The sequence below is a fragment of the Rattus norvegicus genome, chromosome 16, assembly GCF_036323735.1.
Source record: "Rattus norvegicus strain BN/NHsdMcwi chromosome 16, GRCr8, whole genome shotgun sequence".
Classification (NCBI taxonomy): domain Eukaryota; kingdom Metazoa; phylum Chordata; class Mammalia; order Rodentia; family Muridae; genus Rattus; species Rattus norvegicus.
Window position 1 is genome coordinate 43,970,072 of NC_086034.1, and position 12,555 is coordinate 43,982,626.

Below are 12,555 nucleotides of genomic sequence, written 5' to 3' on the forward strand. Positions count from 1 at the left end.
AAAGCTTTCAGTGTGGTTCTAGTTATGTCCATCTTTAGGACCCTGTCAGACCTGTAGTCACCCAAATAATTTTCCGTTGTCTTTTCTGATGTGAGTTTTCTATAGTGGGACTATGTTACAGTCATATGTCTCTTATCAACCAAAGAAACCTATACATCATTTTCCTCTTAGGGAATGCTAATGTGACTCTTCTAACCTCCTTCTAGTAGGGGTGCATGTAACTGTATATGGAAAGAAAGCCCTCTTCATTCTAGTGTGAAACAAGAGAAAGGGGACATGGAATGAATTCATCTACTTTCTTTTTTTTTTTCTTTCTTTTTTTCAGAGCTGGGGACCGAACCCAGGGCCTTGTGCTTGCTAGGCAAGCACTCTACCACTTTCTTGATCATTGGCCCTATCTCAAATACTGAAGCCAAGGAATTCATTTATCAAGGGAGACCCAGTCAATTATAGTGCAGACACTCAGGAGTTAGAGAGCCCTGGCACATATTCTTCTGAGACAGTTAGTGTGAAACTCTCTCTTACTGTATGAACTAAGTTCCAGAATGTAACTCAAGCCTTCATCACTGAGGCAGAGTCCATTTTCTTCAGTGTGTTATTGCTAGATCCTGACAGTTTTTGAACTAGGAGAAGACTACTAACATAAGAAAGCTCTGAAGACATCCCTTCAGAAACTTCTCTTGAGAAGGTATTCAAAGAGCCCTTACAGGTGTTTAGCCTCCCAGGTCTGTCTATGTGAGGCCAGGACTAACTTTCAGGCCTTCTTTTAGTCTACCATGAAACTTATTATGTGAAAATATATTTGAGATATCTCTATAAAGGAGCAGAGATTATCTTTCTTTTCTGAATTGATCATTACAATAGGAAGTACATGAGTCATCTTTATTTCAAAAAGCATATTAGTTGCTCTAATTTTATGTCAATATTAAAAACACAGAGGTAATCAATAACTAGCTAAAATTACAGTTAACCCATTACTTGAGACTACAGATCATTCAAAAAGTAACACAGGATGAAATTTATAATTCGACTAAATGTTTAGCAAAACTATGCAATTTTGTTTCCCACACTATAATAAAAAAACATAAAATGGATAAATTTTAATCTTTCCTTTAAATCAAGAAGATACACCAAGAATGCTAAGATGGTATAGATATTTTAAACATAATCCAAAGACCATAAAAATTGATAAACACTACCCATGAATATTCTTCAGATGAAAATCCACTGAGATTTTATGGCTGTCCTGGGTGAACTTATACATACCATCACCCTTATCATTCTATATTTTAAAAAGAAAATGAAATAGAAAATTTTGAATCCTCAAGAAAGTGAAACCATTTTCTGTGTTATCGATACTGTAAGAAATTCTGAAGCAATGTTGGTAACTGCATCTGGGGGATAAGATGCAACCTTTGTCTTCCTATGTAGTTGCGGATGCAGAGTCGGCAGAGTTGGCAAAGAGAGCTTGGAGTAGCTACAAAAAGACAGGAACACATTTATTAAAGACAAAGCTAGTGCTTACACATGGTAAGATATAGTAACTAAAAGCATAAAAACTAATTTGGCTTATGACAAATGTCTTTTTTATCTTGAGATATATTTCATGAGATCTCATGACCTAGAAATGTCCCATACATGTTTTTGAAAGCATTAAAGTTCATAGTACTGGAGCAGTGGCTCTGCAGTTAAGAGCACTCACTGCTCCTACAGAGGACTTGGGTTTAGTTCCCAGCACCCATGTGATAGCTGACATCCTTAACTCCAACTCTAGGGGATCTGGAGCCCTCTTCAGCTTCTGTAGGGAACAGGCATTCAATGTACTTACATGTGTACAGGCAAAACACACAACATACAAATAAGTAATAATAGACATAGTTATCTTAGCACTGTCAAACTATTGTTTCACTGAAATTCTCATAATGAATTCCGATCTTCAGTGGAGATATAATTCAAAAGAATAAAGATACATACCAAAAGGCAAAATTTTAAATTACAATTATATTAGTTCAGAGGTTTACAAATTTTGTATAAGAGAAAAGAGTCTTAAAGGTAAAAATATTTCCTACAGAACATGCACCATGCCTTATGAAATGGGGCATGGACAGGTTGGGGATGGAGCACAGTTTGGTAGACTGATTGCTAGAGTACATGGATATCTAGTTTGAGCCACAGCACTACATAAACCAGGCATGGTGGCACATGTCTATAACTCTAGCCCTGGAGTGGCAGAGGCAGAGGGTTAGCATTTAGTAAGTTCCAGGCCAGCCTGAGATACAGGAAACTCTTGTTTCCCACTTCCTCCAAAAATAGCATCAAGGGGAGGGAGTGGTTGGGGAGGTATTAAGGTGCCTGTAAATGTGGCTCATTGGTAGAGAACTGCCCTAGCATGAGTTGTTGTGCTGTGTGCTAGACCTAGGGCTCAATTATCCAGTATTCACATATTTTTTTTAAAATAGTGCATGTAAGTAAATATTATATCAGAAAACTACACATTATACATTGTTAGAACAAATCCAATGTATTTTACTAAAGGAATATAAATATTTAGATACAATAAAAATCACAAAATCATATTTTCCTTACACAGGACCTAAGTTGAGTTTTTTTCTTTCTCTATAATAAGTAATTGGGATTTCATGCCATTGTTAACTCATGCAGTAACAAAGCATCTTTCACTCTCATCTACTTTGGGAAAGTGTATTTTTTTCATTCCTAAGCCTTCCCATATTTTTTCTCTACCTTCATGTTGAAGAAGTATTCTTTCTACAGCACTGTTAGATGTCACCAGGTCGACAGGCCGCAAAAGTTCTGTGTTCTTGGCATTGATGTCCGCTCCAAATTCTATCAATAAGTTCACAATTTCGGTACTGGGCTGTTGAGCAGCAGCATGCAAGGGAGTGTCCCAGTACTTGCCCTTGTGTACATCAGCACCTGTATGTAAATAGGGAGGTATGAGGAAAAGGCTATCATTACACAAGGAGCTATCTCTGTAGGGAAAAGAAGGAAGACAACACAGGGAGAAGCACATAAAGGACCTTTATTGACAATGAGCACTTTCTTAATAATATAGGTCTCATAAATATTGCATATATAAATTGTTAAACTTGGTACATCTGGAGATGCAGTGTGTACATTAGTGATATTATTTTCAAACAATTTTCTGCATAGTTTTTCTGACAGAAGAAAAGAGATTCAAGTTTTGGAAAAGATTCTTATTTATTTATCATTACTGTTTGTGTGTGTGCTTGAGCTGTGTATGCAGGTGTGTTGGCCACAGTGTGGATGTTTTGGCCATGGGACAACTTCTCCCTCCATCTTCACATGGTTTCCAGGGATAAAACTCAGATCACAATGCTTGCAGGGCAAGTGTCTTTACCCACTGAGCCATCTTACTAACCTAAAAGCATGATTAAGTTCACACCTATTTTTTAACACAAATAATACCTCTTAAAGTTATTTGAAATAATATTACTTTCATTTTTTCATTTAAGGCATGCAAGCTCGTGGGTTTCTTTGAAAACTCATGAATACAGATATAATGAATCATTTAGGTAAAATGTATATAAATGTGCCTGTTAGTTTTCAACTGTAGAGTTTCAGCTAGTAAACATGTAAAGACAGTTAACCTCTGTAGTGGAAAAACACTTCAGTGATATCTTCTTAAAAAATCAAACTTTTGAAAATGTTTTCATGAAGAAACATAAGCCTAGAAAGATGGCTCAGTGGTTAAGAGCTCTCACTGTTCTTCCAAAGGACCAGAGTTTAAGTTCCAGCACCTACATGGCAGTCCAAACCTGTCTGATGCCATCTTCTGATGTGCCAATATACATGTACACAAAATATCCAAATACATAAATCAGTAAATCTTTGAATACATAAGCCTATACGTGTAAACTTCTCTATTGCCTACTTATCATTTTAGCACAAATCTGGCATATAAGAGTCATGTAAAAGCCCATGTAATGAGCGGGTAATATTTAACACCACAAAAAATATATCATTGTCTAGTATGTAAATGGTCAGAAACCATAAATGTCTACTAATAAAAATCCTACATTCTTTCTGACTCAGTTCCTGATAGTTTGTAAAATTATAGATAATAACAAGTTTACATTAAATTCCTTCATAACATTATTGCTATTTTCAACTTTCAGTAGAAATAATAGCTTTAAGTATTTTTAAACAAATAGAAAATGCTTACTGGTGAAATGTTTCTTGGGTAAATTTTCATAAAGAAATCATGAACTTCATTGGATTTATCAAGTTTATGAGAGCAAGGGCCTCATAACAGGGCTAACAGCAATTTTTCAATGTTCTTTAATACACTCTGGTGAAACACAATGTTTCTAGCAAAATGAAGAAGGGTGGTGAAGCATATACTGTATTGGTTATACTAAATTTATGGGCAGTCTGTCTAGGAATAACAGTCTATCAATATTAACAAAACCCAATATAACTTGTTTAAGCCTCTATGTGCAATGTGAATAAAACAGTGAATTCAAGTCCTGCTTATAAGGCTTGCCTTTGTGTTTCTTAGGTCAGCTAAGATAATGTGAGTAGCATGTAATGGGCCTGCTAAAATTACATATGGACTATATCGGAAGGAAATGACAGCATAGAAGCTTAGTGCTTAATTCATGTATATTCTAAGTATCTACCATGTGACAGAGGCAGTCTTCTAGGGAAAACGGATGGTGAGGGGAGGCTCGAAGGGACTCTCAGCTCTAATGCAGGGAGGCCACTGTGGTGGCTATTCCTGGTGGTCAACTTGACTATATCTGGAATGAACTACAATCCAGAATTGGAGGGTACATCTATGATCCAGATCTTGAGGGTAGAAGACACAAGTTTCTGATCTGGATCTTGACATGGAGATCTTGAGGCATAATGGCCATGAAAAGCTTAGGCCTAGGGAAGGTAGTTCAGGCCTTTAACTCCAGGAGACTGAGGCAAGGAGATTTCTGAGCTCCAGGTTAGCCTGGGACAAAGCAAATTCCAGATCCAGGCATGGTGCTACACATCCTAATCTAGGCCACACCTTCTGCTGGAGACCTATGGACATTGGAAGAAGGAAGATTCACTCTTCTTCGACTGCTTGCACTTACTTGCCAGCACATCAGTTTGGACCTACTTCTACAGAAGACCAACTTAAACTAGCCACAGCTGCCCATTGTTGGGCTAGTTGGACTACAGACTGTAAGTCATCACAATAAATTCCCTTAATATTTAGAGACATTCCATAAGTTTTGTAACTCTAGAGAGCCCTGACTAATAAAGCCACCAAGTCTAAAAGGGTTAGGATTATTCCTCATGGAGCAAAAGCTGAACTTTGAGGAACTTAGTCACTTGATACAAGTGGAGAAGGCAATAGGCCTTTTCAAGTAACAAGAAAGAAAGTTCAAAGTCTGAGACAGTCCATGAGTTTTTAATGGTTGATAGGCAATGAGGCTATTTGCTTACATACTTAGATTATATTCAGTTTGGAAAAAAATCTTAATTTTATGACTGCTTACAAGGAAAGGCTTTTTGACTCAATTATGTAACAAATGTGTTCTGATGACTCAGCTGCAGCTGGTAGAGCATGTACATTCATTTATAAGCTTTGATATATTCTCATGAAGTCTAAATTTCCTTAGTAGACTGTATATGCATAAGTGAGAATGTTTATAAGAACCTTTTAGCAATGAGATGTGACTTTTAAAAGAGGCTCAGTTAGATGAACAGATAATTATCTACATGCATGTATAGAATGGAAAAGTACCAGCATAAAGAAGCTTCCAGATGCAATGAAACTGTTGTGACATACAAGCTACATAAAGAGGAGTCCCCAAGTGAGGAATGTCTTGGTCAATGTCTACGCCCCAGGCTATCAAAACGTTGAGACATTCATGGTGACCTGACAATGCAAAAGAAAGAGAGCTTTAGTTTTGTGTTGATGCTCTCCTCTTGAACACGTACCTCCCCACACTCATATTTCCCAAAGAAATAGAATTAATTGAAAGACAGATATGTATATGTACTATTCCTCTTTAACTTAACCCTACCCTGTAACTAACCTTTGCTGGCAGCCTCATGTGTTGGAGATGGAAAACAGGACTCCAGTTGGGCTTTGGCACCATACTCCAAAAGGAGCTCTGCACAGCTTGCACTGCCTTGTGAGCATGCGTTGAACAAGGGAGTCACGCCATCTATTGTGATTGCGTTTGCCTAAACAAAACCCAAAATCTGAGAATGAGATTTGAAAGTCACGAGGGACTAAGGAACTTGTTTTATGCACTGCCAAATGTTCTAGGATTTGGTGATTGGGAACTGTGAGGTGTAAGTAGGACAATGTGTGTTTACTTCATACATACATATCAAGGGAAGAAGCTTTAAACCTTCAGGAAATCATAGAAACGTGATGCAGAAGAGGAGTCACAGGAATGGGCACCCTACTATTGAAATGCATTGGGAGAAAACAAACAAGATTCAGGTATAGAACCTAGACCAATTCAATAGTAAGTCAAAAAAAGAAAGGAAGGAAGGAAGGAAGGAAGGAAGGATGGATGGATGGAAGGAAAGAAAGAAAGAAGAAAGGAAGAAAGGAAAAAAGGAAAGAAAGAAAGAAGGAAAGAAAGAGGAAAGGAAAGGAAAAAGAAGAAAAGAAAAATAAATTAGTAATGGTGAAAGAAATGATAAGGTCATTTTACTAGTGGATATTTAAATATGGCATATTGGTTATATTCTGGGATAGTGTGTGTGTGTGTATGTGTGTATTTTGAGAAGATCTCATATCACCTGAGCTAGCTTCAACTTTCTATATAGGATGGTTTTGAACTCCTTATTACCCTGCCTCCAAAGATACAGGAATACAGGCATGCGTCAAAGCTATTATTTCTGAGAAATTATTTCTGGAGACTTGTTCAGAAAGTAAGCAAAGATACACGATACAGATGCCCCTCTTTTGTTATTTTGATTCACAGAAGCAGGAAACCTAAAGAGCCTAAGGAGCCGCAGTGCACTGCTCTGAACAATGGCTGGGATTCCTTTGCAGGGTGTCCTGATGAGCTGAGGCAGTTCTAGGGTGCTGTTTGTATGTACTGTTATGTTTTCCACTATGAAAAATGGAGAGAAAATGAAAGAACGAGAACTTCGCTTCTGTTGGTCTGTGAAATCCTTAATTCACTTTTTAAACTTACATTAGCTCCAGCTTCCAGGAGAGTCCTTGCACATGCCACATGGTCACCCAGGCAGGCTTCATGGAGTGGAGTGACATGGTCTATAGTTACTGCATTTACGTTATAACCCTACAGTGAGAAAAGAAGGTAAACAACATCATCCATCCCTGTAAATGTCACAGAGAGTCTTTACAAGATGAAACAATCCAGCTAATTGGATTCCGGTTTAGCAGTTGAGCCAGTCAGTCGGAACTGCTTAACCTCCATTTATAGCTGCGCACAGTATGCATGTTAGTTTGACTGTGATGTCATCTGATTTATGTTCTAGGACTTTGATTTCAGCTAATCATTAGTCTGTCTTCAAATCAACTTCTTAAAGCTTTTCTTCACGTGGTATTTGTGTCGATTGCTTCCTTAATATTCCATATCTCGTTTTACTTCTGGTTCTGTCCTCTAGCTTTTTAGAGGAAATGTCTAAGTTGACAGAAGGAGGGCCCTTTCATTCAGGACAGGTTTAGGAGTCATATCCTTGCTGCTTCTGTTCGATGTTCTCAGCTTTGGATGCATGTGAATGTAACAAGTGGTGTGGCTGGCTGGCTCCTCACATTAGCCATAGACCTAGCCACCAGACAGCCTCTGCATGACAATGTAAGCCAGAGGAAACCTTTTCCTGGAGTGGTTTCTTGTAAGATAATTGGTCTCAGTAATGAGAAAAGTGATTGATACAAATCAATTATTTTGCTTTGCCCACTCACAGGGAATACATGGGTTGAAACATACACAATAAAATGTGCAATTATTAAATGTCAATCAAAATTGATTTTAGGATGTTAAAGATGGAAAAGGTAACTACCTTTGATTATGATATAGCATATACATGTTTTAGCACACCATGCCAATAAATAAGTACTTATTTTAATACATCCCATTCACAAATGGGATTGAAACTTAGGACTCCCACTATTACTGTGACACTGTTACCTAATGTCAACCATTTTGTTATTAGACTCTGGCCCATTTTCTTTAGAGTTTATTTTCTTAAGGTTTTTCATTTTATAGAATCAAGACCTTTTATAAGATGGCTAACTTGTTTTGACTGTGATTATACAATCAGTGGTTAATATAGACCAGGAAAACAGTTTAGTAAATTGATTTACAAATGTGTCAATAAATAGTTATTCATTTAGTGGAGAAGATTAAGTTATACAGTAGGGTTGAGAACTCTGTCTTCAAAATTAGACTTGTGCTTAAAGTGTGACCCACACAATAATCATGAACAAATACTTTGAGTTCTAAATTTTAGGGTGGTCATAACAGTTAAACAGGATAAATAATTTTACAGCAATTATTACCATTTCCAGTTGGTAGAAAATAAGAGATTTCATTCCATTTTCTACCTTAATAAATACTTAGTGTGCTTCAGTTTAGCTTACAATTTGAGGCTAAATCATATAAAATTATTAGGATATAAGTTTGCCTTCAAGGAGGTCATTTGTAATTTTATTTCTGTTAGTGATCATTACTAAGAAATTTAAATGGCATTTCAAGGCAACAACACCTTCCTCACGCAGTACGGAGCCATAGGCATAGACACCCCACTGCATCTTTGTTGCTAGCACGTGGAGTCTTTAATCATCCTTATCCTTTCCAAGATCCTGAGTCCTTCCTGGTAAGCAATCTGGTTTGAGGAGATGCTGGCACTGCCTAGTGTGACCAGATGAGGGAAGCATGGGAGAGCTCTGGGGGAGACTCTCCCCCGCCTTGGCCAGCATATCTGTGGACAGGAGGCACATTGGGAAACTGCCTTCCTCTGAAAGCACTATGTGGCCCTCTCCAAAGGATTATCTCTTGAAACCAATGACCTTTTTATACCGGTCCTCCCCCACCATGAAGTGATGAGCAAAGCAGTCACATGGCTGTCACAGGACTCCAAGGGAACACCTCGGACACATCGTCATGTTACAGGTGAGAAAATGAAACTCTCGGTAGGTGTGGCTGCCTCCAGTACCAGGTGTTGTTCAAACTAGGGTGTGAGGAACTTTTCTTTCTTCTAGCCATCCGAGGAATTCCTTTTTTATGTGACATGGGGAGTTATTAATGCCCCAACACTGAGTATACATTACAGTCAGACGCAAGGCTGAGAATATGCAATGGTCTGATCCAAGCTAATCTACTTTCTGATGGCAGGAGGGACCCACACTTTTGTTCTCCCTTTGCTCCCATTGAAGAAGTAGGTAGGTATAGAAATGAATATTTTCCTGCCTTCCCAAGCAGTTTGTCATATTTCACAAATTACCACAATGTAAAAGATGCTGCTTTCACATCTGATCTGACTACCCCTTTAGAGATATTATATGACCAAACTAAGTCTATAATTGGCTGTCCATATTGCACTATATAAAGTATATTTAGAGAGCTTAATAAGTAATACATAAATAAAATCACTAATTTCTAAATATCCTTGTTAATGACCAAATATACTATAAGAGAAAGTTGAAGTAGGAAGGCACAGTAATATAACAAAACATTAATGAAGGAATTTCAAATGTAAAAAGAAACTATTGTCTTCTCTGATACAAGTTATAAAGTACTGTCACTTAAGGTTTATTACTTTTGAGTGGATTTGCTTTGACCATGTGCTATGCTCATGGGAAGCGAGCTTATTTTGAAGTACAATGTAATAGTTTACTTGTGATAATAATGTCCTCAGAGCAAGAAGACGACCTTGACTTGCAGCTTCATGCAGTGGTGATCGATCTGCCCAGGATCCTGTCCAAAAGAATGACAACAAAATTGTGGGGGTCAATGTAAATTCTATTAGGGTCCATCAGTTAAAATATCATATAAATTATACACAGTCAGCATTTAACAAGGTGACCCAGTTACTGTTCCTATCTTAGGAAACTTGATCTTTAGCTGAAGGATCCAGCTAGTGAGTTTGTGAATCAAGACGTGCTTTAGAATTGACTTTAGACTTAAAGTATCTACTGAATTATCAACTATAAGGGATTAGTTATAAAAATGCCCTAAAGTTGCTTTCCCATATATAACCAGGAATAAATTGTATTTTTAGCAGTGCTCACAGCCAGACTCATGTCTTCACACCCTAAGCACAGGCCTCAGACTGTCCTAGTCCTGATGTGCATGAACTGTAAGATGTTGCTTAAAAGGTCAAGTAACTATTCCCCAAGTCTAAAACATAGTATAACCTAGGTAGGTCTGAGAAATGGTTATCAGAGGGGACACAGGGTCATATTTTTGAAATGGTGCTACTATTGTCAAAGGCTCACTGGTCGAGCATTCATTCTCCATGTATTTGATGTGGGTGGGCTAGGGCACTTAGCTCCCAACCTAGATGCCATGCCTCATAATTTCCTCTTTTCAGGTGTCTCTCATACCACACCCACTAGGTAAAGCAGTCTTCTTGAATGAACTTTCTTCTCTTCCTCTTCCAAAACTGCTCCTACCTTGTTTTCCCTGGTGGTTCACCATAATTTTTCTACAATTAAACGAATCCAGGCTGCCTCTATTGGCTTAATTTTCTGGATATTGTAGATAATACCTATCATATTAAAGACTTAATGTGATCACTTGAAGGTCTTTCAAGTGATTAAACAGACTAGGATTGCCAGAAAACACCCATTTAGATAAATTTTAAGAAATAAAAGCTACACTGACTAGAGAGAAAATATTCATTAAATAATATGATTTTGAATCCTAATATCTATCTTCTTATCTATTTTCAATCCACCATTAAATTGATAAGATAGGATAATGATTTTTAAGGCTTCTGATTAACTTTACCACATAAGTAAATTTGTTATAAAGTCACTCGAATGTTCATAAAAAACACAAGTTTTATGAAATGCTGTCTAAAATTTGTTTAAATAAATTATAAAATTATTGGGGCTATAAGTACAGAAAATGCTGTATTTTAGAAGTGATTTCATTATTTCCATCTTTTAGAGAATTCAAAAGCCCAATTTAATTCTACCCATGAGTTAGTATTATCATTTTTATAGTAAGTTTTACCAGAACTCTGGATGATCTCCAAATAATTCCAATGACCAAAGTCTGGATACATGTGACAGGAAAGATAAGAGAGCACATGAGTATGACACTGAGGATTGAAATTACTTGTCAATCAACAATGTCTGTATATTTAATGCCATAACAATAGTTCATGGAAAATACAAGTATTAAAGTAGGGGCAAGAGAATATTTTCTCTTAACTATTGTTGACTTAAAGCATGATGGTGTTAGTTAATGTTAAATAGACTCACTATATGTATGACACTAGGTCTAAGCACTTTCCACGTATTCATACCTACATACATGCAAACTGACATGCACCCAGGCATAGACACCACACATACACATTCACAAAAAGAAAGGAAGGAAGAAAGAAAGGGAGGGAGGGGACGGAGGGGAGAGAGAGAGAGAGAGAGAGAGAGAGAGAGAGAGAGAGAGAGAGAGAGAGAGCAAGCAAGCATGCAAGAAAAGACAACTTCATAGCTAGTGAAGTGGCTCAGCAGGTAATGGTGCTTGCCAACTTGATTGGAACCCCCACAATGGATGGAACTAACCAATTCCTACCACTGTGTTCTGTCCTCCATGTATGCGCTGTGACCTAGATTCCAAGATGAAATGTAATGCTTTACAAATCATACACATCTGTTTGTTTTATCACTAAAGATTTTAGTGCAAAATGAAATGTGGGGGACTTCAAAATGTAGATGAATTCTTTTTTTATTATTTTTTTGCATTTGAGAATTTATTTTCTTTATTTTTTTTTATTAGATATATTTCTTTACTTACATTTCAAATGTTATTCCCTTTCCGGGTTTCCTGTCCATAAACCCCCCATCCCCTCCCCCTCCCCCATACGGATATTCCCCCCCATCCATCCCCCTTACTGCTCCCCCCATATTCCCCTGCACGGGGGCTCCAATCTTGGCAGGACCAAGGACTTCCCCTTTCACTGGTGCCCCAACAAGGCTACATATGCAGTTGGAGCCCTGGGTCAGTCCATGTATAGTCTTTCAGTAGTGGTTTAGTCCCTGGAAGCTCTGGTTGGTTGGCATTGTTGTTTTTATGGGGTTGCAAGCTCCTTCAACTCTTTCAATCCTTCCTCTAATTCCCCCCAAGTGGCTTTTGTTCTCAGTTCAGCGGTTTGCTGCTAGCATTGACCTCTGTAGATCAATTCTTACAGCGAGCATTCAAACAAGAAAATGTTAGCTTTCAAAACACATCACATATTGGGATTACTACTTAGATTCATAAACAGAGGGGTAGAAAATCATGAGTTTCACACAATCAATGCTTGAATTCAATTACTTATGATATTTACAGTGTCAAGATTTAGTTTTTTTATAATGATGCAATAAAGTTTACT

At 37.5% G+C, this 12,555-nt stretch overlaps 1 protein-coding gene across 10 annotated transcripts in view; it reads right to left on the reverse strand.

The window, feature by feature from the left end:
* Window positions 1-868: 868 nt before the first annotated feature.
* Asb5 (ankyrin repeat and SOCS box-containing 5) overlaps window positions 869-12,555 on the reverse strand; it is a 67,379-nt gene continuing 55,692 nt past the window's right edge. For 6 of the 10 annotated variants that reach the window (XM_063275582.1, XM_017600190.3, NM_001399413.1 and 3 more), the window contains 6 exons: window positions 9,850-9,929; window positions 7,182-7,289; window positions 6,060-6,210; window positions 5,765-5,899; window positions 2,743-2,934; window positions 869-1,477 (listed from right to left, as the gene is read on the reverse strand). In XM_063275582.1, the coding sequence (XP_063131652.1) occupies window positions 1,350-1,477; window positions 2,743-2,934; window positions 5,765-5,899; window positions 6,060-6,210; window positions 7,182-7,289; window positions 9,850-9,929 (794 nt within the window). In that variant the 3' untranslated portion in view covers window positions 869-1,349. Of the gene's footprint in view, window positions 1,478-2,742; window positions 2,935-5,764; window positions 5,900-6,059; window positions 6,211-7,181; window positions 7,290-9,849; window positions 9,930-11,192; window positions 11,235-11,746; window positions 12,000-12,555 lie in introns of those variants that run through there. The other 4 variants (XM_039094699.2, XM_039094697.2, NM_001044247.2 and 1 more) reach the window with 4 other exon arrangements.